Source organism: Chrysemys picta, chromosome 8, assembly GCF_011386835.1.
Source record: "Chrysemys picta bellii isolate R12L10 chromosome 8, ASM1138683v2, whole genome shotgun sequence".
NCBI lineage: Eukaryota > Metazoa > Chordata > Testudines > Emydidae > Chrysemys > Chrysemys picta.
The window spans coordinates 72,314,296-72,340,967 of NC_088798.1; the positions used below are offsets into that span (position 1 = coordinate 72,314,296).

General features: G+C 50.0%; 1 protein-coding gene across 44 annotated transcripts in view; it reads right to left on the bottom strand.

Annotated features, from left to right (window-relative positions):
- The window catches only part of LOC101938858 (protocadherin gamma-C5-like), a 415,891-nt gene that overhangs the window by 16,211 nt on the left and 373,008 nt on the right, over positions 1-26,672 (bottom strand). For 41 of the 44 annotated variants that reach the window (XM_065555809.1, XM_065555808.1, XM_065555775.1 and 38 more), the window contains one exon: positions 18,475-18,533. In XM_065555809.1, the coding sequence (XP_065411881.1) occupies positions 18,475-18,533 (59 nt within the window). Of the gene's footprint in view, positions 1-18,474; positions 18,534-20,691; positions 23,496-23,815; positions 26,354-26,672 lie in introns of those variants that run through there. The other 3 variants (XM_065555806.1, XM_065555784.1, XM_065555778.1) reach the window with 3 other exon arrangements.

Here is a 26,672-nt window from a genome sequence, read left to right on the forward strand (position 1 = left end):
CGCTCCGTACCTGATAAGTAGGGCTGGTGGCAGGGGTGAAAGTAACTTAAAGGACTTACCGGTACTCCGGAGTCCTTAGAATGGGGCAGGGCCTCAACCGAAAGAGGCAGGGCCTTTAAATCCCCGGGCACTTTAAATCACCATCAGAGGGGGCTCCCGGCTGCTGCTGCCACCCCGGGGCCCCAGCTTCTGGCGGAGCTTTAAAGGGCCCAGGGCTCCACTGCAGTAGTGGCAGCCGGGAGCCCCTGGCACTTTAAATCAACGCCAGAGCCCCGCCGCCACTACCCCAGGGCTCTAGCAGCAGGGCTCGGGTGGCGATTTAAAGGGCCACGGAAGGTAGTGGCAGTGGGAGCCCTGGGCCCTTTAAATTGCCACCCGAGGCCCTCTGCCAGAGCCCTGGGGTAGCAACAGCAGCCAGGGGCTAGGGCAGTGATTTAAAGAACCCAGGGTTCCGGCTGCCCCTACCGCCCCAGACCCTTTAAATCGTCCCCAGAGCCCTGCTGCTGGAGCCCTGGGAAGGCAGCAGCGGATCTCCAGCGCTATTTTAAGGGCCGGGGCGGTAGCGGCTACCGCAGCCCTGGACCCTTTAAATAGCCGCCGGAGCCCCACTGCCGCTACCCCAGGGCTCCGTGGATGATTTAAAGGGCCCAGGGCGGTAGCTGTGGCAGGAGCCCCAGGCACTTTAAACCGGCGCTCGAGCCCCGCTGCTGCTTCCCCAGGGCTCTGGCAGCAGGGCTCTGGCGGCAATTTAGAGGGCCCGGGGCTCCAGACGCTGCTGAGAGCCCCAGGCCCTTTAAATTGCCGCCAGGGGAAGCCAATCCGCTCTGGTACTGTGCACCGGCTCTTGCTGGTACGCCGTACTGGGGCGTACCAGCTTACTTTCACCTCTGGCTGGTGGTTTCCAGAAAATGCTGCTATTGCCGCAGGTTTTTTCCAAAATTACTTTCATTTCTGGAATCCCAGATCAGAGGGTGAGCAAGGCACACAGATCATGTGACTCTCCAGATTTCTGCCCAGAGACACCTAACTTACTCCCAGCGTGCAGGGCAGAGGCTGGGGCAAAGGTGATGTGTGGGCAAGGCATGTGTGGGGTCATGTGCCCCTCAGATTTCTACCCAGGAAGGTTGACAGGGCCAGGCCCCGGCTCCCCACCCTGGGGAGGGGGAAAGGCCTGCAGGGAGGCCCTGATTGATGGCCTGTGCCTGTGCCAGCTTCCCTGTCACCGTGACAGGGAGCAGGACACTGCCCCCCACCTGGAGGTCGCAGGTACCCCCTCCAGCAACCCCCGAAATACCTCCTCCCAGTATACACACACCCCTCCAGTACACCCATATAACTCTCCAGCACCCCTCAAATGCCCCCTCCCAGTACACATGCTCCTCCATCACTCCCCCAAATACCCCCTCCTAGTACACACACACACACAAATACCCCCTCCCAGTATACATCCCCCCTCCAGCACTCCCCCAAATGCCCCCTCCCAGCACACACACACCCCTCCAGCACCCCCCAAATAACTCCTCCAGCACCCCCAAATATCCCCTCCCAGTACACACACACCCCTCCAGTACCCCACAAATAACTCCTCCAGCACCCTCAAATACCTCCTTCCAATACACACACCCCTCCAGTACCCCCCAATACCCTCTCCCAATACACACACACCCCTCCAGTATCTCCCAAATAACTGCTCCAGCACCCCCAATGCCCCTTCCCAGTACACACACACCCCTCCAACACCCCCCCCAAATAATTCCTCTAGAAACCCCCCTAATACTCCCTCCCAGTACACACACCTCTCCAGTACCCCCCCCAAATAATTCCTCCAGCGCCCCCGCAAATACCCTCTCCCAGTATACGCACCCCCCTTCCAAAACTCCCTACTTTGTTTCTATAAATACATTGGACTATGTTTGGGCTAGTTTTTAACTGATGTTAGGCTATTAATGCAGTAGAAATCCGACGTCCCTGGAGACACCTGACTCCTCCTCAGGATGTAGGGCAGAGGCTGGGGGCTGGGGGCTGGCTGCTGTTGAGACTTGCTGCCAACTTCTCCCCTCCTCACACAGACTTGGGCTTGCCAAAACCACCATGGAGCTTCCCCTTGGTGGGCAGGGCACTTGGCAGCAGGATGCCAGGCTCCCTTGCCACGTTGCAGAGCGGACGACCCTCACACCTGCTCTCGGCAGTGTCCACAGTGCCTCTCCCCGCTCATCTCCCCAGCACATAGATGGCTCCTGTCCCCAGCACACAGCTGGCTTTAGCCCTCAGTGCCCAGTGTTTGTCCCCCACCCCACTGAACAGCTGGCTTTAGCCTTCAGTATTACAATGAAATACGATATTTTTATATTACTATAACGCATATCCAAAATTTCTGAAATATACAGCTTTGAAAATCTAAAATTACTGTGTTTTCATTGCTGAAAAACACTGGCTCTATTGATAAGGAGAAGGGATCTGACACCACTCAGGGGAGTGCTCTAATCTCTGGACTACAGAGGGAGTCTCATTCTTTCTCTGGCCCAATTAACATTTAATTATAGTGGAGCAACTTCAGCAGGAGAAACTGAGGAGACCCAAACCAGAATATCCCATAGTTCTTACTTCTGGAGGAACCTTGCTACAAACAAGCTCTGAACAAAGGACTGAATGACCCATCCAAGCTGTGGATGTACTCCAGAGACTTGACTTAAGCCAGCAGTTCATTCCATCACTGCTACAAGCCTGAACCAAGAACTTTGCCATTACTGTATGTAATTGATTCCTTTAACCAATTTTAATGCTCACTTTCTTTCTTTCTTTCTTTCTTTCTTTCTTTCTTTCTTTCTTTCTTTCTTTCTTTCTTTCTTTCTTTCTTTCTTTCTTTCTTTCAATAAACCTTTAGATTTTAGATACTAAAGGATTGGCACCAGCGTGATTTTTGGGTAAGATCTAAGTTATATATATTGACCTGGGTGTGTGGCTGGTCCTTTGGGATCAGAAGAACCTATTATTTGATGAGACTGGTTGTAAAGAACCATTCATTTCTGAATCCAGTGTTTTTGGTGGTGATATAAGAACTGGAATGCCTGAGGAAACTGCCTTTATGTTTTCTTGTTAGCCTGTGTGGTGTACAGGAGTTTACTTTTGTGGCTGGTTTGGTATATCTTATAAAAGAATAACCACCAGTTTTGGGTTGTGTTTGCCCTATTTCTCAGCAGTTCATCCTGAATTTGGCATCCTCAGTTGTGACCCACTAAGGCACAGTTACAGGGCCTACACTCAGATTTATGGATTGCACTGGGGTTTAGTTGGGAAATAGGCACCTGGATGTCCAGAGTGAGGAAGCACTGTGCATGCGCTGAGGCAGAAATATAGGTGCATAGGTACCACAATAACTTAGGCACCAAATGAGTTTGGTCGCTTACAGGTTAGATGACAGCCACATGGGTGCTTTGTGGATCTCAGTGGCACCTAAAAATGGGATTTAGGTGTCTGGGAGTTAGATGCCTAAGCACCTTTGTGAATCTGGGCCTAGGTGCCTATGTCACATGGCACCCCCAGGCACCTATCTGCATCTTTAAGTGCCTAAATGCCTTTAAAAAATTGGCATTATGGGCCCAATCCTGCAAACATATGTGCATGTAATTGAGGAAAATCACTTATATGCATCAGTGTTTGCAAGACTAGGCCCTGCCTTCCCATCTGAAGGCTATGTAAGGTGAAGGTCTTTAGGTTGTTTCAGATAAGCTACACTATGTAACCCTATTCATGAGAAGGTTTCAGAGGACACGCCTATGGTGGTGTTTCCCAAATGGCAGGTCCTTATCCACCAGTGGGTCGCGGGAAGGTTGTAGATGCGTTGCCATGTCCCGGGTTTGGCCCTGACCTAGTCATACATATACTTCTCCTGACCTGGTGGGGAGAGGAGGCCTAGGGATTGAGGGAGGGGCTGCTGGGCAAAACCTGAGTGGTGTTGAGACCACTGTGCCTGGTTGCAATGCCCAGAATGGGAAGCCAGGCCCTGCCCCATGGAACAGGCTACTGTGGGGTGAGTGCAGATCCAGCTCACTCTCCCTCTGCCCCCTGCTGCCCTGGGCTCTCCCCTCCACACCAGACCAGGTTTCGGATTGCAGTGTCGGGGCAGAGGGTGCATACATGTAAAGGTGAGTCACACACACACACACAAAAGACAAAATGCAGTTGGGGGGGGTCACCTTAATAAAAAGTTTGGGAACCACTTGCCTATGGATTAACAGGGTTTTGGATTAAGTGGGGGTGGGAGGGGGAAGCCATCTGACCACTGCTGAAAAAGCACAGACCCAGAGCAGAGGGGAGATATACCACTCACTAGCTCTGCAGAACCTGAGAGGCAGGGAAGAAAATAAGATGCTACCACTATCTTCTTGTAGCAATAGGGTGAGAAAGTGAGAGGGGGCTAAAGGAGGATAGCCAGCATTTAAAATCTGGCTCCCCAACCCCAGGGCTCAATGAAAACTGATGGATGGCTGTTAGCACTACAGACTGGTCAGTCAGCTTTGCAAATTTCAGGGGATACAACTGAACTTCAATTAACCAGGAGTTTTGTTTAAATGAAGCTGCAATCTATATTCTTAGATACAGTACAGCATGCTTCTCAGTGTTTGCCAGATGGCCAGCAGCTGTGTTTAACACTGTTTGCTCATTGACTTGCAATCATATTTCCCCCAAAGGGGTCCAATGAAATAATCCTAGAGCCCAAAGGATCTTCCTCATATTAAATTATTAGTTATTATTATTTATTTATGGTAGCAACTGGAGGCCCCAGTCAACATCAAGGTCTCCTTATGTAGCCTGTGTACAGACACATAGCAACAAACAGCCCTTGCCTCAGAGACATCAGAGTCTGAATAAACAGCACAGACAAAGGAAGGATTATTATTCCCATTTTACAGATGGGATACTGAGGCACTGAGAGACTACAGGCCTGTGGAATTTAGGTGCCCAGGTACTTATCTGTATCTTTAGACACCTAAATTCCTTTGAAAATCTGGCCCTGAGTGACTTACCCAAGGTCACACACAAAGCCTGTGACACGGCCAGGAGTTGGACCATAATCTGCTGAGTTCAAGTCCAATGCCTTAACCATGACACCATCTTCCCCTTCCACACGGGCGGCGGATATAATAGGAGCCGCCACGGACCCGCCGCAGAATGCCTGGGCCGTGGTGGCCCCACCTGTGCACCACCTCTTCCCCGAGGCCTCTACTGCCTGCCACTGCCTGGTGAGTCCCTCCTCTCCTCCAGTTCACCCCCCTCTCTGGAGGTTCCCGCCACACTCTGCATCCATCCTCTCATCCACCCCACTCCCCCATGAGGTCCCCACCACCTGCCACTCCCTGCGTCTCTCCTCTCCTGCACACACCCACTCCCCCGAGGCCCCCCATCCCTCTCCCCGCCCACTGCATCCCTTCTCACCCCCCTCTCCCCAGAAGCTGTCAGGGGCTCAGCTCTGGTCAGCAGCCTGGAGCTCGTGGCTCAGGCTGGCCGGCGGCCTAGAGTGGCTCGGGCCAGCAGCTTTGGGCAGCTTAGGCCAGTGCTCGGGCTGGCCGGTGGCCTGGGGTGGTTTGGGCTGGTGGTAGGGCAGGCCGGCAGCTCGGGCTGGCTAGCAGCCAAGGGCAGTTCTCAGGCTGGCTGGTAGCCCAGGGATCAGGGCTGTTTGGCCAGGGCTCCTCCAGCCACGGGGGGGAAGGACTCGGGGCTCCAGCAGGCAGGGGAGGTGGAAGGGGTGGGGTATGGGTGGAGCTTCTGGTGGAAGGGGCGGGGTTAGGGGTAGCCTCCCTGAATGGGGGTTTCACCCACCATCCATGCCCTTCCATTTTCGATATTACTCCACTAATATCCCAAGCGGGATTGGCCATTGAAAACTATCTTCTGAGCAGTATGCAAACTATTGTGTAATTTGCAGAGGAAGCCCTAGTAGGAGGTATCCAGGGATATTGCTTTTGCAATATTTGCTGTCTAGTGAAATCTGGGGTATCCCAAAAGCTCATTATCCACATCAACCTATTGACTACAAGATGATGTGGTCTGTGTAAAGCAAGCCACAAGTGAGTTATGAGGGCCACCCTGAATTGTTACTAATATTTAGTTGTATTACAGTAGCACAGAGAGGCCCCAGACAGCATTAGAGCCCCATTGTGCTGGATACTGTACAGATACTTGGCAGGAGGCAATCCGTGCCTCAGAGATTTTACAATCTATGTAAAGACTGCACACCCCAGTTGTCACCTACCACCCCACATTGGAACCCATGAGGGTCATCATCAAACAACTACAACCCATAGTCAGTCCATCCTGAAAGAAATCTATCCTGAGTGATCCACCACTTCTGGCCTTCAAACAACTCCCCGACCTCTCCGAGATCATCATCACAAGAAAGCTTCCCACAGACCAGGACACACCAATTCAAAGTAGCACCAGACTCTGACAGAACAAGAGAGGCAAACATATCTTCACTGCTACAATGATCAACACCCCCGCCCCAACACCCTAAAACACCTTTCAAGTTCCATGGGTCCTACACATGCCTATCACAACATGTGGTGTACCTTGTCCAGTGCACTAAATTATAGACAACTCGTGCCTCCCCATACTTGGGGGGCACAATCTAAAGGGGAGGATACATGGCCACCCCATGTGTTTCCTCTGCCCAGTGACCCCCCCCCCTCCCCACCCCACCAAAGTTACCAGTGTGGGGGAATGAGATTTGTCCTTCTCTCCCTGTGCCTTTCCCCCGGGACGAAGCCACTTCTGCCTGAGAGAGCCTGGCTGGGAGGGAGCAGTGGCCCGCTCCTTGCCTGGGCTCGGCTGCTGGGGACAAGGACTGAGTGAGCTGGAGCCCCCCTCTCCTCCGCCCAGCATGCTCAGCCCTTCTCCCTGGGGGGAGGCACAGGGAGAGAAGGACAGAGCCCCTTTCCCTCCCCACCCCCAGCAGGCCAATCTGACCCCACATGCCCCCCATGTGTCACCTCTGCACTAAATGCCCCAATAGCCACTATACGGGTGAAAGCAGACCATCACTACATTCTTGAATTAACTTGGACAGGAAAATTATAAAAGACAAAAACCCCACATTACCTGCGGGTGAACACTTTTCATAAAGCGATAACTCCATATCTGAGCTGTCAGTCCTCATTCTCAAAGGGCACCTGCACAACACTTTCAACAGATGAGCCTGGGAGCTTAAACTCATAAATTTGCTAGATGCTAAAAATCGTGGACAGAGTAGAGACCCTGGATTTCTGGCTTATTACAACAATCTGCAACCCACTAACAACCCCCTTCCCCAGCTGCTTTCCCTCCCCCTCCCCTTCCTTTCCTCCCTATGACTGGAGAGGTGTTAATGGGCCCCTTCACCTTGAATGGTCCCTTAAAATATGTATTAACTACTTATGCTAAACAATCTGTTTCACTTTGTATAGTTTCCCACAGCTGAAGAAGAGCTCTGTGTAAGCTTGAAAGCTTGTCTCTCTCACCAATAGAAGTTGGTCCAATAAAAGATATTACCTCCCCCAGCTTGTCTCTCTAATATCACATAGGAACTCTATGGAAGAGGCAGGGATAGATTTCAATAATCCATGCTTCATTCAATTGCCTTAAAACCTTTCTCTTCCTGCAGTCTCTTAAACAGCTGCTGACTTCTGCAACAAATGAGGCAGGATCCTACAGACAACTGTCTCCTTCACTATACAATCCTGAGTAATTCCCAGAGCACTCAATTCCAGGTTCTGGAGAGGGAGATCTCCAGTGGTCACAGGCCCTTCTGCCCCTTCCCCCCTGTCCAACATCTGACTCCTTCTGCGATGTCTTTTCAGTTTGTTCTTGTATTTGTCCTGTTGCTTCCCCACCACCAACTCCTTGGCTCAGTCCTCCTCCCTTTTCACTGACTTCTCATCCTTTTTCTTGTTTCCTTGCCCAACCAGTCCAACTCTCTCAATGACAGACCTGCGGGTGGCTATATTACAACAGAAAAACTTCAAAAACAGACTCCAACGAGAGACTGCTGAGCTGGAATTGATATGCAAACTAGACACAATCAACAAAGGATTGAATAAGGACTGGGAATGGCTGAGCCATTACAAACATTGAATCTATCTCCCCTTGTAAGTATTCTCACACTTCTTATCAAACTGTCTGTACTGGGCTATCTTGATTATCACTTCAGAAGTTTTTTTTCCTCTTACTTAATTGGCCTCTCAGAGTTGGTAAGACAACTCCCACCTGTTTATGCTCTCTGTATGTGTGTATATATATCTCCTCAATATTTATTCCACTCTGTATGCATCCGAAGAAGTGGGCTGTAGTCCACGAAAGCTTATGCTCTAATAAATTGGTTAGTCTCTAAGGTGCCACAAGTACTCCTGTTCTCTCTGCCTTGGGGCTACCTCCAGTCCCAGTGCCCCCTTGGGCTCCTCATCCTAGTCTTTGCTCCAGGGTTCTTGTCCAGCTAGTCTGAGCTCCACCCAACCTAGCTCCTCATCTGATCTGTCTCACCCACCGCTTGCTCTGAATTGCCCCACTCAACTGGTTCCTCAGATCCCAGTCTCCCTCCTCCCAGCTCCTTGGCAAGCTCAGTCTCCCCCTTTCCCCACTGGTTCTTCAGTCCCCCATCTCTCCTTCCTAGATCCCAGTTTTTCTATCTTCCCCCACCTGACAGTTCCAGTTCTCCTCTACACACTCTCCTAGGCACTTTGTCCCATCCTACTCCCAGTCCCACCTCAGGACCAGCTCTTGTCCCTCTGCATTTGAGTCAGGTGGTTTCCTCCTCCATACTGCTTGGGCACAGCGGGAGGGGCTTTTAACGCTCACAGAAAACAGTCTCGTTGTTCTCTGTTCTTGTGCCTGGCCCCATAATGGCCCCTGGAATCTGGGAAGAACAATTGTAGGATTTGATAGCTGCTTTCAACTACCTGAAAGGGGGTTCCAAAGAGGATGGATCTAGACTGTTCTCAGTGGTACCAGATGACAGAACAAGGAGTAATGGTCTCAACTTGCAGTGGGGGAGGTTTAGGTTGGATATTAGGAAAAACTTTTTCACTAGGAGGATGGTGAAGCACTGGAATGGGTTACCTAGGGAAGTGGTGGAATCTCCTTCCTTAGAGGTTTTTAAGGTCAGGCTTGACAAAGCCCTGGCTGGGATGATTTAGTTGGGGATTGGTCCTGTTTTGAGCGGGGGTTGGACTAGATGACCTCCTGAGGTCCCTTCCAATCCTGATATTCTATGATTCTATGATTCTAAGTCCTGCTCAGCCCATATCCCCGAGCTGGAACATGCTCAGTGCAGATGGAATCTCCAGAGAATGTAACTGCCAAACTCTAACAAGTCTCTATTGAACTGTGTGAACTGCCATTTTCAGGTGTTTAGAACTTTGCAGCTAAATTCGACCTAACCCTATAGTGTAGACCAGGGCTCAACGATCTCCAGGAAACTCTCATGGAGATTCTGGACAATCCGCTGCTGCAGGTTCCACTACCACGATTCTGCACTTGCTCAGCCTATAGTTGGACTGCTCCTTACTACTGTCCAGGCTGCCTGTGTATGGATTCATGAGCCATGGAAGCAAGGGGTGGCTGGTTCTCCATTTACTGCATTTCAATCCAGCAGTAATTTTCTGGTCTGGGGAGGAAGATCCTTCTTGCAGCTGCTCAAACAGCCTGGAGTTCCTAAAGATGCGAGCGTCATGCACCTTTCCTGGCCATCCCACGTTGATGTCGGTGAAACGCCCCTTGTGATCCACCAGTGCTTGCAGCACCATTGAGAAGTACCCCTTGTGGTTTATGTACTGGTTTGCAAGGTGGTCCGGTGCCAAGATAGGGATATGCGTTCCGTCTATCGCCCCACCACAGTTAGGGAACCCCATTGCAGCAAAGCAATCCACTGTGACCTGCACATTTCCCAAAGTCACTACCCTTGATAGCAGAACGTCAGTGATTGCACTGGCTACTTGAATCACAGCAGTCCCCACAGTAGATTTGCCCACTCCAAATTGATTCCCGACTGACCAGTAGCAGTCAGGCATTGCAAGTTTCCACAGGGCTATCGCCACTTGCTTCTCAACTGTCAGGGCAGCTCTCATTTTGGCATTCCTGTGCTTCAGGGCGGGGGAAAGCAACTCACAGAGTTCCAGGAAAGTGGCCTTATGCATGCGAAACTTTCGCAGCCACTGGGAATCATCTCATACCTGCAACACTATGCAGTCCCACCAGTCTGTGCTTGTTTGCTGGGCCCAGAATCGGCGTTCCACTGTATCAACCAGCCCCACTGCCACATCCCATGCTTTCAGGAACGTCTGTGTCTATGTCCCCCTCACAATCATCCTCGTGCTGCCGTCTCTTAGCCCGGTTCTGCACATACTGCAGTATAATGCGTGCAACGGCAGTGGTGAGCTGAGCGGGCTCCATGCTTGCAGTGCTATGCGTCTGCACGGGTAACCCAGGAAAAAAGGAGTGAAATGATTGTCTGCAGTTGTTTTCACGGAGGGAGGGAGGGAGGGGAGACTGACAACATGTACCCAAAATTACCCGCGACAATGTTTTTGCCCCATCAGGCATTGGGAGCTTAACGCTAGTGAGGATGCACTCCGCTGACTTAATGCGCTTAGGGGGGACATACACAATCAACTGTATAAAATCGATTTCTAAAAATCGACTTCCATAAAATTGACCTAAATTTCGTAGCCTAGACATACCCTGAGATGTGAGGGAGTCAATCAACACCCTGTTCCGCCGCTCAGACTAGGCATGTGGTGGTACGTGCATCATGCAGAGACAAGCCTGCTTTCTGCAACCCTCCTGCCCGCAACAACTCACCTCAGCAAGTCCCAAAATCAAACCCACTTACCAGGGACCTCCTTTCGTGTTTGCACTTCGCCAACATTCAACAGCTATGACTGGCTAGCCTCCTCCAGGGTAGAAAAGAGCTCCTGGCTGCATGCATCTCTGGCCTCAAAGTCATCTTCTGCCTCTGGGTCCCCGTCCACATCCTCATCCAAGATTTTCTCCTTCTGGCTTAGTCCACTCTCAACTGGCACGGGAGACACCAAAGTATCCACAGTGGTCTTCGCAGTGGAGGTGGGGTCGCCACTGAGTATCGCGTCCAGCTCTTTGTAGAACTGGCAGCTCTTGGATGCAGCACCAGAGCAGCGGTTTGCCTCCCGTGCCTTGTGGTAGGCATTCTGCAGCTCCTTTACTTTGAACCTGCACTGCAGTGTGTCTCGGTCATGGTCCCTTTCTGTCATGCATTGTGAAATCTGTCCGTAGGTGTCATAATTCCTATGGCTGGAATGCAGCTGGTACTGGACAGCCTCCTCTCCCCAAATGCTGATGAGGTCCAGCAGCTCGGCATTGCTCCAAGCGGGGGATCGTCTGATGCGTGGAGCAGGCATGGTTACCTGGAAAGATGTGCTGAGACCACTGCACACATCACCGAGCAAACAGGAAGGGGACTTTCAAAATTCCAAAGGAATTTACGGGGTGGGGATGATGGTTGGTCACCTGAGGGCAGGGCAGTAGAGTTCAAACCGATGCCCAGAGAGGCAAGAATAGGCATTGTGGGACACCTCCAGGAGGCCAGTCGCAGCTCTGTAATACACTGGCCCTGCAGTGCTGTACCCCAGGCGCAGAAAGCTGTACGCCTCTCGGGGTGGTTTTTTTACAGCGCTGCAACTGCGCAGTTTCTGTGCACTAAGTGGCTTGGCAGTGTGTACACTTCAGGAGTTACAATGCAGAAAGCTGTTTTACTGTGCAAAAACTTGACAGAGTAGACAGGACCTAAACTGAAGCCAGAGATCCCCAGGGGCTGCCTCCTGGGTCTGCCCTGAAAGACATTTTGAATAGACAGCTCACTAAAACCCTGTCACTCTTAGGATTTAAATGGTAAATCATTTGTGTGTCTATGTTTGCTTGCTTTAACCTGTAAATAACTCTTATTTCTTTTTCCTAGTTAATAAACATTTAGATCATTTATTACAGGATTGGCTCCAGGCATTGTCTTTGGTCTAAAATCTATGGTACCAGTTGATCTGGAGGTAAGTGATGGTCTCTTGGGACTGGAAGCAACCTGAATGTGGTGTGATTTTTTGATGTAAGTGACTATTTATCCCTAAGTCCAGTTTGTCTGAGCAGCAAGATAGACTGGAGAGTCCAAGGGGACTGTCTGTGACTCCATGGTGAGACTGTTATAGTGATCCAGGAGTTCACAGTTGTTACTGGCTTGGTGAAGTATAATAATAGAACACACCATCGGTTTGGGGTGTCTGTTTTTGACAGTCTGCCCTGAAGTAGGCACTCATGGTTGTGAACCACTCCAGACAGTGTGACACGTCATGGGGCTTTAATTTTATTTAACAGAAAAAAAAAAGAAAAAAGCCCTCTCTGTTGAGCATGTTGTCCAGTCTGCCAGTGCTGATCTGCTTTAGGTGGCAGTGTGCAAAGACTGTGCCCTCCTCCAACATCCGCTTTCCTGCTCCCAGCATAAGAACTGCTTCAGTGGCAGCACTGTGCGTGCACAGCCCTGATCTCATCACAAAGGCTTTATGCATTGAATAACATGTGCAATATACAGTACGGGGCCTGCTTCCATTATAACACAAGCTCAGAGCACTCCAGTGCTCCTCGCACTGGGGGTAATGCCATGGTAGCGTTCTGTACATGCAGTACTGTGGAAGCAGTTCCTACACTAGTATAGTGTTAGGAATTAGGTACTATCCCTTCAAAGAGTTTGTGAGCCTTCTAGTATCCCTAACTATATTCTGTGTGTTTCAGAAGCCACCAGAACCCTGCCAGAGCACCACTGTCTGTAACTAGGCCTTGAATGTTATCTGTAGTCAATAAACACAGTTATCTGGACCCACTGTACCCATGTTATTCCTTCATAACATCTTTGTTGTGTAATGAGCAAATGACACAATGGCTGGGATGAGGGTAGAAGACAATGGAGGGGTGGGCATTGTCCAGAAAATGGCCACATGGACACTTTGCTAGGCAATGGGGAAGACAATATTAAAAAACAAACAAACACATTATGTCCCTGTCTCAGTCTCTCAGACAAATGATAAAGCTGTAACATTCGCCTTAAGCTAAGCATCCCCTTTAGGTTTAATGGGGTCCAAAACCTCTTTGTGACTGTCCTAGGAAAAGTCGAGTACATTTATTATTAGTTATTATTATTACTGTGCCCACGAGCATCATTACACTATATACTAATGCCACAATCTGCATTATGCAGCACTAGATTGTAATCATAGTGGGAGAGCACAGGCATGTAACTTCACTCTGATTACAGTTGCTTCCAAACATTAAACAACATTTAATAGGTTTTCAGATATTCAATTACATGTGCAAAGGATGTGTGTATTTGTGTGTCTAATGTGTCTAGTAGCAGAAATGGCCAAAGGACAAAAGAGACTGTAAGTCACTTTTACATTCTCCTGTTCTTTGGGCTGGCCTGATTCCTGACAGGAATAAGAGCAATCTTAAAGCTGGTTTATGTTATGAGTAGTGTAAGAGCCATCTTGGATCAGTTAGGCTAGCTACTTGGGTGTTTTGTATAACTAGAGTGGTGCAAAGCAGACAGCATCAGTGAATTGGGCCCAAAGATTATGAAAGCCCTATAATTGATAATTCACTTAAAAAAGCCAAGATGTGTGAAAATTCACATTAGACATTCTGCTAAGAACCTTAATTCTGAGTCAGACGATATCACTGTATGTGATCATAGCATGTCTCATATAAGTTTACAATGACTGTTTTAAAAGACTTAAAATAGTTTCACTTCAAATGAACAGTTGGGGTCCAGATCTGGATCTAAATCTTCCCCAGTTTTCAAGGGTTACAATCAGGTGTGATGGTTCAGCTCTAACTATAAGAGAAGGGCTGAAGGTGAGAAGTCTGTATCTTAGAACATAGCATAAGAGTGGCCATACTGGGTCAGACAAAAGGTCCATCTAGCCCAATATCCTGTCATCTGACAGTGGCCAATGCTAGGTGCCCCAGAGGGAATGGACGGAACAGGTAATCATCAGGTGTTCCATCCTCTGTCCACAGGCGCCGACTTCTACTGGCGCCAGTGGGTGCTCAACCCCCACTCTGCCCCTGGCCCCGCCCCAACTCCACCCCTGCCCTGCCCCCTCCTGCCCCCATTCTAACCCCTTCCCCAAAGTCCCCGCTCCAACTCCGCCCCCTCCCTGCCCCTATTCCGACTCCTTCCCCAAATCTCTGCCCCGGCCCTGCCTCTTCCCTTGAGCGTGCCACATTCCCGCTCCTCCCCCTCCCTCCTAGAGCTTGCTACAGCTGTTTGGTGGTGGGAAGCGCTGGGAGGTAGGCGGAGGAGTGGGGACGCGGAGCGCTCAGGGGAGGAGGTGGAGGAGTAGGTGAGGTGAAACACCCCGCTCCTCCGCTCCCCTCTAGTTCAGAGACACTGGGAGCTGGATGTAGAGCTCCAGGTCCTCTGTATTTTCACCAGAAACTATCACCAATAAATGTAACATATTTTAATGATCAAATTATTTACACATTACCCAAACTTTGTTGTTTTGTGTCTGATATTGCTGCACGGTTAAGATATATCTTTAAAGCACATCTTCTGCAATGTAATGGCCAGAATTCTGTTCTCTGTATACTTTAACTGACATATGCCACATGTGGTTTATTCATTATTTTTATTACATTGATAACCTACACTTCACTGTAACAGGCCAGCAGGGGTTGAGCAATCTCAGGGTGCAGGGACTCCTGAACAGTTGTCACTGACTATGAAGCTCAGTCTGGAACTCTGTCTTCTCTGTCCCAGAAGTACAACCACCTACTCTTCCTCAGAAAGACTCCCCTTGGTGTGCAGTTGACCACAGTGGAACAGGGGTGAATGTAGCCTGAAGCTGTTATTGGTGTGTGTAATGTGAATTTTCACACATTTTGATTTTTGCAAAGAGAATGGATGAAAGGCAAAGCTGTTGGTATCTATAGCTACATCACCTTAAAGGAATATTGGCAGACTTTTTAACCCTTATGATTTAATTAGTTGCAGTGTTCTTGATATAGAGTTTTATTCTGGTTACATTAGCCAGCAATCAACAAACTTTGTTTCTGTTTTGGAATATATATGTGTGTGTGTGTGTGTGTGTGTGTGTGTGTGTGTGTGTGTGTGTGTGTGTGTGAGAGAGACAGAGACAGAGACAGAGAATGAGTGAGAGTGAGAGAATGCACGTGCATGGTTTTGCAAATCCCACCCACATACATATCATATTCACATAGCTGATGGTGTGGAGTGGTTGTCCTTTTTACTGAGGAGTGATGAATTCACAAGTGAGTTATGCAGGCCACATAAGTGCCAGGAACACCCTTGTGCCACACCACACTTTCATGCACTTTGTAAATGCCACATATTTTACAGAAAATGGTACAGCTAATAATGTTTCTGAGAGTATTAAAAAGTTTTATTGGGACTTTAAAAAAAAAAATTCTTCCATCTGCAAAGCCAGGCTCCGTTAGTACCAGGAATCCAATTATACAGAGTTCAGACGGAGAGAATAAAACATAACTAATACCAGAAAACACCTCTAAAATAACCCCAATAGCTTTTCTATAGACTCAGTCAATCTCAGTCAATTCCAGGGCTAAAAGCAAGAGTTGTCCCATTGCGAAGTTCTGTTTCTCTCTCCTCACCATGTGGCATGGGGTTGACAGCCCAGGGTGCGAGGAGGCAATTGTAACATTGCTAGATCAATGACAGACTGAACAGGAGCAGTAATCTGTACGACACTCATTTGGCTTACTCCTAGTCTGTGGGTGAGGGCCCAATTTGGTAAACACTTAAACATGTGCTTAAACCCTAATGCTTTGCTGAACTCAGGCCCAGAAGAACAAGCAGAAGCAAATCAAAGCTCCCTCTAAAGAATAGTTCCTGCAGGCCATGCCAGGAGCTGATCCATTGGGCAAGTGGGTGAATGTGCAGGGGACAATCTTGGTATCTCTACACCTTGGTGACTTTTGCAGAATCAGCAAGTAGGGTCACTAGTACAGGGTGACTGGAGTCTCTTCTCTTTTCCAAGGGCAGAGTACTGCTTCCACTGTGTCATTGGCTCTACTGGCCCAGAAGCAAAGCAACCACCTGAAATCTCATTGTCACTTTCCCACTTAGCATCTTGTGTTACTCCTAGATTGTTGGTCTCATCATAAATTTTATTTTGAATATTTAAACATTGTAATCTCCAATCCAAGTTATTTGGGATGGGGAAGTGGGAGCTTGATTTGATTTTTTTTAAAATATAAATTGTGTTTGCAGTTAGTTGGTGTTTTATATTAAATTACATGTGCCTAGAGATTATGATGGATGCATTTTTAATAAATCCAAAAATAAATCATATTAAATTAACCAAGCTAGTCTCCTGATTAATTCTGAGTAACCAGATTCATCTCATAAATTCCAAGCCACATTACTTAGTGACAGGGCTGACTCTATAGCATGATTTCATGAATGATCCCACCTGGCTCTGTTCCCAGAAAGCAGCCCTCACTGCACACTCCTATTCACCCATGACTTGTCTCTCTCATATTTCAGATGGCCACATGGACACTTTGCTAGGCATATTTCAGGAGCCCATTGTGTACAAGTACTGTACAAACACAGAAAGCTGGTCCCCACCTCAAAGAGCCTACATTTTAAATGTAAGATGGATACAGCTGCTTAAGCCTATAATGTGTGTGTGCCTGTGTATGAAATCCACAGGCATATGTGAGGAGGGCTGGAGGTAGCTCAGAGAGCACTCCATTGGGAGGTGGGAGGAGCAATCAGGTGTTGGATGTGTGCTGAGAGTGGAGGACCAAAAGGACCATATGTTCCATGTGTCTTTGATAGGCTCTCTCCTCAGCCTCAGTTTCCCTGATCAACAGGGAATCCACAAAAGTCCCTCAGTTTCCCTGATCCTACCTAGTACCTGTCCAATTTGCTAGCACCTGGGGAGACTCATATGCAGGAGTGAAAGTAGAAATAGGGACTTACCGGTATGGGGCTGTGTTGGGGCCGGCTCTGGCCCCCAGAAGGGGTGGGGCCTCGGGCGGAAGGGGTGGGGATGGGGGGTCAGAGCCAGCCCCAGCCCGCCCTGTAACTGCCCTCCCCCTCCCCCGCCGGGGTAGCAGCGGTACTGGGGGCTCCGGCAGCAGTTTAAAGGGCCCAGGGCTTGGCCGCTGCTACGGCCCTGGGCCCTTTAAACCACTGCCGGAGCCCCCAGCTGCCACTGCTACCCCAGGGCTCCAGCAGCAGGGCTCCAGGGGCTATTTAAAGGGCCCGGGGCTCCCCTGCTTCTACCGCCCCGACCCTTTAAATAGCCCCTGGAGCACTGGGGTAGCGGTGGCAGGGCTCCGGCGGCTATTTAAAGGGCCCAGGGCAGTAGAGTCAGCGGGAGCCCCCGCCCTTTAAATAACCCCCAGAGTCTCGCTGCCGCTACCCCAGGGCTCCAGCAGCGGGGCTCTGGCGACAATTTAAATGGCCCAGGGCTCCAGCCGCTGCTGGGAGCCCCAGGCCCTTTAAATTGCCGCCTGGGGAAGCCGGGCCGCCCCGGTACGGCGCACTGACTCTTGCCGGTACGCCGTACCAGGGCGTACCAGCTTACTTTCACCTCTGCTCATATGCCAAATTTTGAAAATAATACTTTTACCTACTACTACTACTACTAACAACAAATAGCATGCTAGGGAGAGTTGAAAACTCAGGGGATTGCTACCATGATATGGAGACTTTTACCTATAAATCAGCAGTTTAATTCCAGCCCAGATTGACAGTAATCAAAATTTGACACCAATGTAAAATGTGTTGGAGGTTTCAGTGATTCCAAACTTGCACTGAAATAATTAAACCACCAAGTGAAAGTCTCTGTTTTAGAATAAATGTGTCTGATTTTGATTTAACTTGAGCCATTTTTTACTGATTTAAGCAAAAGCAAACTACGCTACTCTAATTCCAAAATAGGAGTGTCCACGTGTGCAGGCTTGCACTGAGAAACAAATGGTATGAATTCAAACCCATTGAGTTAGTTCAATGCAAGTTTGTGTGCAGACAAGGCCTCATTCCAGTTCCCAGTAGCCAAGTATAGGGAGCTAGACAGACGATGCTGCAAAGAACACCAGCAGAATTGGTACTAATATGACCTCTTTTTGGGTGTTTCAGCAGAGAAGCCAAGGACTAAATTGCTCACAAGATTAAACTCCCCTCTCTGGCCAGGAGTGTTCCCCTCCAGGTCAAGCCTGAGCTGCAGAGGCAGGGTGGGGGTGGGGGTGAGTCTGGGGGTGGAGGAATCTTGCCCTGCTTCCTAGGCTATATCTATTCTGTATATAAGCACAGAAGCTCCATCTCCAGAGCCACCAATCTGGCACCTTCCGCCAGCACTGAAATCATGAAATCAACAAGAAAAATAAAAAAAGCCAGCATGTGTGCAGAGGAACAGAAACTGACTCACTCACCCACTGGTTCCAGGTCTCTGGGCCTGAGAGAAACGCCAGTCCGGGTTAGGCTGTGCTTGCTACAAGGGAAACAGAAAAGTAATTTAATGCCTCTATTCTAGCCTTTGGAAATCAAAGCAAACTGATCCAGGATTATTGCAGCCTGGAAATCCATTCATGCTTAGGAGAAGCTAAAAATGTAGATGAAAGAGAATAATTTTAAAATTCAGTGGAGTAACCAGAAATATACCTCTCCATCCAGGTAAAACAAACAAACAAAGACACAAAACAACCAGATCCCCCTCCCTCTTGAATATTCCTGAATCAAGACAATTGCTAAAAAGCATGACAAAACAATTCAGTGAATAATCTTCCAGAATAAGCTAGGAAACCAAGCTGTGAAAGAAATGGAGCATGCTATGGACTGATAAGCACATCAATTTAATCTAAAGAACTCTATAGTACCAGAAATAATTAGCTGAGGGAGAAGCAGAGTTAATTGATACTGAGAAAGATGTGTTTTAACGCCAGAAGCTGAAATGATATCAGAACTTCCTAATTTGTCCTTTCTCCCTTTCTAAAAATGCTTGCACAGTGTCTTGATTTCACATTCTATATTTTAATTAATCTTTTCCTGGATACTGTGGCCTTGGTGCATTACAGTATTTTTCTGTCTATGTAGAAAATAATTCACTTCCCACAACAAAATATATTATTTGTTTAGGAGACATAACAGACTATAGACATAACAGACCACTATGGAACTTGATTAATGGGCCCTGTATCACTTTCCACCCACAGTTTTATTATCAGACAAGGGGCAGTTTGTAAATAAAGAAATATATGAAACAGCTCTATGTATTAAGTCTTTGTAAGGAGAGTTAAAAGGGAGAACTGTTTTCTGCCTGAAATACAAGTACTTCCCAAAATCATAGACTTCTAGCTATCTTCTTAATTAACTCTGCAGTAATATCGTGCTGTCTTTAGCTCTGTAAAGATGTCTCCTGGGTTATCTTGGGAATGAGCAGTTTAGGCTTTATAAAGCAGAACAGGAGTATTCTGCTTGTATATACAATTACTAAGGAAAATGGAAGATAGATACAGCTGACCTAGTTTTTATTTATCAGAAGTTGTGATATTACTAATTTACCTATAGCTTTAATGATTATGGTAAAGAAAAGCCTCAGAATAACTACTGATTTCCCCACAAAGGAGTCCCATTGTCATCCAAGCTGTATGTATGCAAATTAAAAAGTATCTATCTTTGACTTCTTTTAAAAAATATTTACACACACACAACAATACATATATAGACACACATTTTGTAAATGAGGCCTTCTCTATTTATTTTCTGAAATGTTACTGTAATTGTCACTTTCAATTTTAGGACATACAGTTACTGACAAAAATAATTTTAGAGCTGGATCCCAAAATGATCAAACCTGGATGCCTAAATTTAGGCATTTATAGCCACGTATAGGCATCTAAATAAAAATAGCCTTATTTTCAACTGTTCTGAGCGCCCTCCGATCTCACTGAGTTCAGTGGGAGCTGCAGGTGCCAAGCACCTCTAAAACTGGGGCTACGTATTTATGCTTCCAAGTTTGAAAATTTTGGCTGGAGTTGTCATCGTGACGTGATCAGCATGTAGTACAATACATCACCAAGTGAAAAGTTTCTGCCACACACCTGCAAAATACTCAAAACAGATAAACTTTGTTTAGCAAAGTACTCAGTTCCAAGTCCAGCTTCAGAATAAAGTAGTAAGAGGTAAATTCAAAAAACTTCCTATTTAACCTGAAGAAAAGCTGGAAAGCTTACCTCTCTGACCAACATAAGTTGGGCCAATAAAAGATATGACCTCACCCATTTTGTCTCTCTAATATCCTGGGACCAACACAGCTACAGTAACACTGCATATAACAACGCAACGTGTCACTTACAAAACTTAGAGTATGTAATCAAGGAATGGTCTAAGGAGAAGCTGCAGCTACCTGGGCCAGTCACTCTCAATTTAGGGCTCTGGTCCTAAAGTGTTAGATGCTATTCCCACCCAGGCATCCCACCTCCATTATGCAGAGCCCCGACTTTTCCCCCTCTTTCTTGCTGGACAGGTGAAGGTAACGCACTTTCCCCAGGAGGCCAAAGTGGATTGAAAGGCCTGAAGGAGAAGAGTGGATATTTATGAACAGCAGTGACTCTGAACAGAAAGGACAGCAGGACACACACACAGCTTACCCCATCGCAGGGACTCACTGAAGCACTGGCCACCTGATCAAAGGCAGCCATGCTCTCCCCGGTAGTGGAATGGCTGAAAGGTTTTATGAAGAGGAAATCCCCCTGATCAGACATTGGAGAGAAACAAGACTTGTAGTGTTGTGCCTGGGACACCAGCCCAGCTCCACCCACATCCAGATACTTGATGAAACCATCCGGATTCAACTGCCCAGGGAAGTTCGATGCAGACTTGCAGCTTGTCCTCCTACAACAGTGTGAGAGGGGCCAGCCTGCAGCTGTGGAGCCCGATTTGAGGCACCTGGTGCCTAGGACAGCCAGCATCACGCATGACACCAGGGAAATGGCTACCAGGGAGATGATGAGGTAGAGAGTGATGCTGGATGCTCTGGAAGGCAATTTGGGAAGGTCCAAGGCCTTGGCAAAGTCTTGTACAGCGTTCTCCTCGGGGGAGATGACTAGAGTCACTGAGGTGGACAGGGAGGGGGTCCCATTGTCCCTCACCTGGACCACCAGCCTGTGGGGCGCTCCTGACTCCCTAAGTGCCTCAGTTATTCGGATCTCTCCGGAGCGGAGCTCCACCCGGAAGGGACATGGCTCACTGGTCTCCTGGAGCTGGTAGGAGAGCCAGGCATTGTGGCCGCTGTCAGCATCCACCGCCACAATCTTGGTGACCAAGTAGCCGGGTTCTGCCGAGGAGGGTACTGTCTGTTGGAAGACGGAGCCCCTGGGGACGGGTGGGTACACAATGGTAGGCGCGTTATCGTTCTGATCCAGGACGAACAGGTGGAGCATGGCGGTGCTGCTCAGGGCAGGGGACCCAGCGTCCTGCACCTCCACGGGCACCTGGAACACTTTGTCCTGCTCATAGTCAAAAGCCCGTAAGGCGTAGATGGTGCCGTTCTCTGGGTTGATGTGGAGGTAGGCTGAGAGGGGCACATCCTGCATGCCAGTGTCCAGAATAGAGTAGGATAGCTTGGAGTTGGCGCCCACATCAGGGTCAGAGGCGGATACAGAGAACACGGAGGCCCCAGGAAGGGTGTTCTCCTGAATGTGGGACGTGTAGGAGGGGCTGGAGAACCTGGGCATGTTATCATTCACATCGGAGATCTGCAGGAAGATGGTTTGCTCGGTGGACCTTCGAGGGGACCCGGCGTCTGTGGCCATAACAGTGATGTTGTATCCAGCAGCCTTCTCTCGATCCAGTGGCCCAGTGGTGACCAGTGAGTAATGCCCTTTGAAGGAGCTCACCAGTTTAAAAGGAAGATCATTGCTTATCTGCAGATGGACGTGTCCATTTTCCCCAGAGTCACTGTCCTTGGCACCAACTAGCGCTATCACAGTCCCCAGGGGCGCATCTTCCTGCACCGGGCTGGACAGGGAGGTCAGCACAATGTCCGGACTGTTATCGTTCACGTCCACCAGTTCCACCCGGAGGCTGCAGTGCCCCTCCATTGCGGGGGAGCCCTTGTCTCTGGCTCGAACAGTGATCTCGTAAGCACTGGAGTCCTCGTAATCCAGCGGGGCTTTGGTTGTGATCTGCCCTGTCTGGGGGTCCAGGCTGAACAGCCTGAGGAATGTATCGGGGGCATTATTGCTGGTTTTGAACGAATATTCAACCTCCCCATTCAGGCCTTCGTCCAAGTCAGTGACGTTCAGCTGTGTAACCAGCGTCCCTGACAGGGCGTTTTCTTCCAGAAACACTTTGGAAATCGGCGGATCACACACAGGGGGGTTGTCGTTGGCATCCAGGACATGAACTGTGATCCTGGCAGTGCCTGATCTCACCGGGTCCCCACCATCAAGAGCTGTTAGGGTTAAGTGATGGGCCGCCACTTTCTCTCTATCCAGGGCTTTCTCCAGCACGATTTCAGGCATTTTCACACCATCTCCCCTTACATTTATGCTCAGGGCAAAATGGTCACTGGCGCTGAGTTCATAGGTGGAGATGGAGTTGGAGCCTATATCTGGGTCTTCTGCTACCTCCAGGGGTAAGCGAGTCCCTGGGTTCGCTACCTCGGTGATCTCTAAAGAAACTTCCTTCTTCGGGAACTGCGGCGCGTTGTCGTTGACATCCAGGATCTCCACCTCCACCCGGTGCAGCTGCAGCGGGCTCTCCAGCACCAGCTGGAGCTGCAGGAAGCACGTGGAGCTCAGACCGCACAGCGCTTCCCGGTCTAGTTTCTCATTCACAAGCAGGACTCCATTGGCCAGGTTCACCTGGAAGTGCTGGCGGCCGCCCTCGCTGACCAGCCGGAGGCTGCGGGCCGATAGGCTCCGCACGTCCACAGCTAGATCCTTGGCAATGTTCCCCACAAAGGAGCCCGGCTCGAGGTCTTCGGGCACTGAGTAGCGAGTCTGTGCGCCAGCCGGGTCCGGCAGAGAGAGGAAAGCACCAAGCAGCAGGAGCTGCCAGCTCAAACTCGGTCTCCCGGCCATGCCGCGCTCCGTTGTATGTGTCTGAAACCACTCGGCGCCGCCTCCCCGGCTCCCGCCCCGCTCGCTGCCTCCCGGGAACTCGCGCCGCCGGTTCCAGTGTCCCCAAAGTCCGCTCCTGGGGCGCTCCCGGCTGCCCGGCAGGGCGTAGCGGGGGGAGGGGAGCTGCAGCCGGAGGGGCGGGAGGGGAGCTGATCTCAAATGCTCAGTTCCCCGGCAAAGAGCGTCGCAGAAAGTCGGCGGGCGATGGGTGCTGACAAGTGACAATCCCTCCTCCCGACAGCAGTGCCCCTTCCCCAAAACTCACCCACCCTGCGCTTCACGCACGCAGCCCCGCCACACACCCCGCTCTGCACCGCCGGGACGCTGGCAGTGAGTCACCGGCAAAGGACACCCTAAGCCCCGGGGGTGCGTTCAGCTCTGGCGGGGTGGCCAATGGAAAGGGCAGGTGCTGAGCAGAGCGATCAGGGAGAGCTGTGACTTGACACAGAACCGGGGGGGGGGGGCAGACGCGGTACAGAGAGCGGCCGTGTCCTCTCCCCTTGCCCGGCACGAGAGGAGCTGGCTGCAGTTTAGCGTTGTCCTATAGCACGTCTCGTGCCTTTGGAACACACCGACCCAGCCAGACACACTGCAGGTCACACGGCGGGGTCAGCTGGGGACACTGCCATGGCACGTTCAGGGAGCTCACCTCAGTGGAGAAGCTGCGATCAGGCGGGCTGTTGCCCGAGCTGTTTCCGAGGCTCACAGAGGGTTTCATGAACATGAACTCGCTGATGTCCGAGACGGGAGAGAAGCAGGATCTATACCCCCGGGCAGGGGGGGCCGTGGAGGTCACCTGCACGTCGATCGTGGCGTCCCCCAGGGTGGGCTGGTACTGTACGTGTCCGAGCAAGGGGTTTGGGGGCACCCGGAGCGTGTCCGCTTTCACACAGCAGCCAACCGCAGCACGTGCATCTCCCCTGACACACCGGACACCCAGCCCCACCAAAGCAGCCAATGACAACGCTGAGATTGTTGCTAATGAAATGATTAAATACAGTGTTAACCTGGGGACGCTCTCACTTTCCGCCGCCTGAGCCTTTAACCCCAGGAAGGCTTCGGGGGCATTTTCCTCCAGCAACACCAACACGGTGACGGAGGTGGACATGGGCGGCTCGCCTGAGTCTTTGACTACCAAGAAGAGTTCCTGCGTGGCAGCATCCTGCTCCTGGAGGGCTCGAGTGGTCCGGATTTCTCCGGAGCGCAGGGCCACCACGAAGAGACTGGGATCGGTTGCCTGCATTAAATGGTAGGCGAGCCATGCATTTCGTCCAGAGTCTAGGTCCACCGCTATGATCTTCGTTATTAAGGCCTGGGGGCTGGTAGATCGGGGAATCCTGAACAGGACTACTGAGTCCTTCCCGGTCAAAGGGAACTGGATCCCTGGGGCGTTGTCATTTTGGTCTGTGACGAAGACGTGGACCACTGTCCTGCTGCTGAGAGCTGGAGAGCCGCCATCTGAGGCTTCCACCTGGAACTGGAAATACGTGGTTTGCTCGTAATCAAAAGGCAGCTTCGCGGAAACCTGCCCACTTGTTGGGTTTATGGAGATGTATGCGGAGGGATCCGCAGCGGGACCTTTCCCCGGGCTGCTCAGAACAGAATAGGAAAGGCGCGAATTCTGGTCCAAATCAGGATCGGTTGCGGATACCGTGACCAGTATTTCCCCCACCCGGTTGTTCTCTTTAACGACGACTTCATAGGAAGTTCTCTCAAACTGTGGCGTGTTGTCATTGATGTCTGCAAGCGTGATGGAGAGAATTGTGTGTCGTGAGAGAGGGGGGCTTCCCAGGTCAGAGGCGGAGATGGTGACATTGTACTGGGAGACGCTCTCGCGGTCCAGCCCTTGGCTGGTGAGCAGAGAATACTGGTGCTCAAAATCTTTCCGAAGTTTGAAGGGAAGGCTTCTGGGTAGATGGCACTGGACTTTCCCATGCTCCCCGGAGTCTCTGTCTTTCACGTGTATCACAGCGACCACAGTCCCGGGAGGGGCATCTTCACTCAAGGAGCTGGAGAAGGAGGTGAGGACCACCTCTGGAGGATTGTCATTCACATCCGTGACCTCTACAGTGACGCTGCAATGCTCCTCCATCGTGGGAGAGCCCATATCCTTGGCCTCAACTTCAATCTCGTAGACAGACGCTACTTCAAAATCTAGGTTCCCCCGAACTCGGATTTCTCCCGTTTGATCGTCTATTGCAAATATCCTGCGCAAGGCTTCCGAGTTGTGGCTGCCCAGGGAATAGCGTACGTCTCCGTTAGGCCCTGCGTCTACGTCTGTGGCATTCAGTTTAATGACTAGCGTGCCCGAGGGAGAGTTTTCCACCAAACGAGCTTGGTAGGAAGGTTTATCGAACACTGGATGGTTATCATTGGCATCTAGAACCTGGACAGCAATTCGTGTTTTGCTGGACCTGGGGGGAGAGCCGCCATCCTCAGCTGTCAGGACCAAATGGTGGGCAGCTCTGTGCTCCCTGTCCAGCGCTCTTTCCAGCACCAGCTCCGGGAATTTGCTGCCATCTGTACGTGCCTTCACGTTGAGATTGAAATTCTCATTGGCGCTGAGGTGGTAGGTCTGCAAAGCGTTAGAGCCCACGTCCGGGTCCTGCGCCTGATGGATAGGAAAGCGGGCGCCCAGAGAGGCCAGTTCATAGATCTGTAAAGCGATCTCGCTGCTCGGGAATTCAGGAGGATTATCATTTATATCCAATATTTCCACTTCAATGCGGTAGAACTCCACTGGATTTTCGATAGCGAGTTTGAGATGCAAGAAGCACCGCGAGTTCTGCCCGCAGAGCCACTCTCTGTCGATTCTGTCATTGACCACTATAATCCCAGTGTTCACATTCACAGAGAAATATTGGGAATCAGAATCGGAAAGAACCTGCAGATTAGCAGCCGCGAGTTTTGCCACATTTGTCCCTAGATCCTTAGCAATATTTCCCACAAAGGCACCTCGAGTCAGTTCCTCTGGGATAGAGTAACGGATCTGGGCGGAAGAGCTATGCAAAAACAAACAGAGAGAAAAGAAAGGCAGGAGTACCAGGGACCAGGCAGACTTTTCCGCTCTTAGCATCTTTCTAAATCCACAGCGAGAAGCTATGCACAGCAAAGAAAGCGTGTCTGCTTAAACTGCTGGGCGATGAACTGTGGATCTGTAGTAAAGTATCAGAGAGAAAGGGGTCTGCGCTCACTGTTTACCTCTCTTATTCATTGTTTTGGGCACCTATTGAATGATACAGCTCCGGCGGGAAAGGGGAGGGGTACACGCTGATCTCCAGTATTAGCCTCTTATTCATTGGCTAATAGTGTCTTCCCGTTTATCCAATCACCAGCCTCCTTCCCGGGACAGCAACACAAGCACCAATCCATGGGCGGAAGTTGCTGCTGTGTAACAAAGGACCGTGGAACCTGCAGTTTTTAACCTAGAGACACCAGGCAAACAGCAGACAATGACGAACAAAGCGAACTCTTTGTGATTTAAGCATGAGTGTCAGCAACAAGGC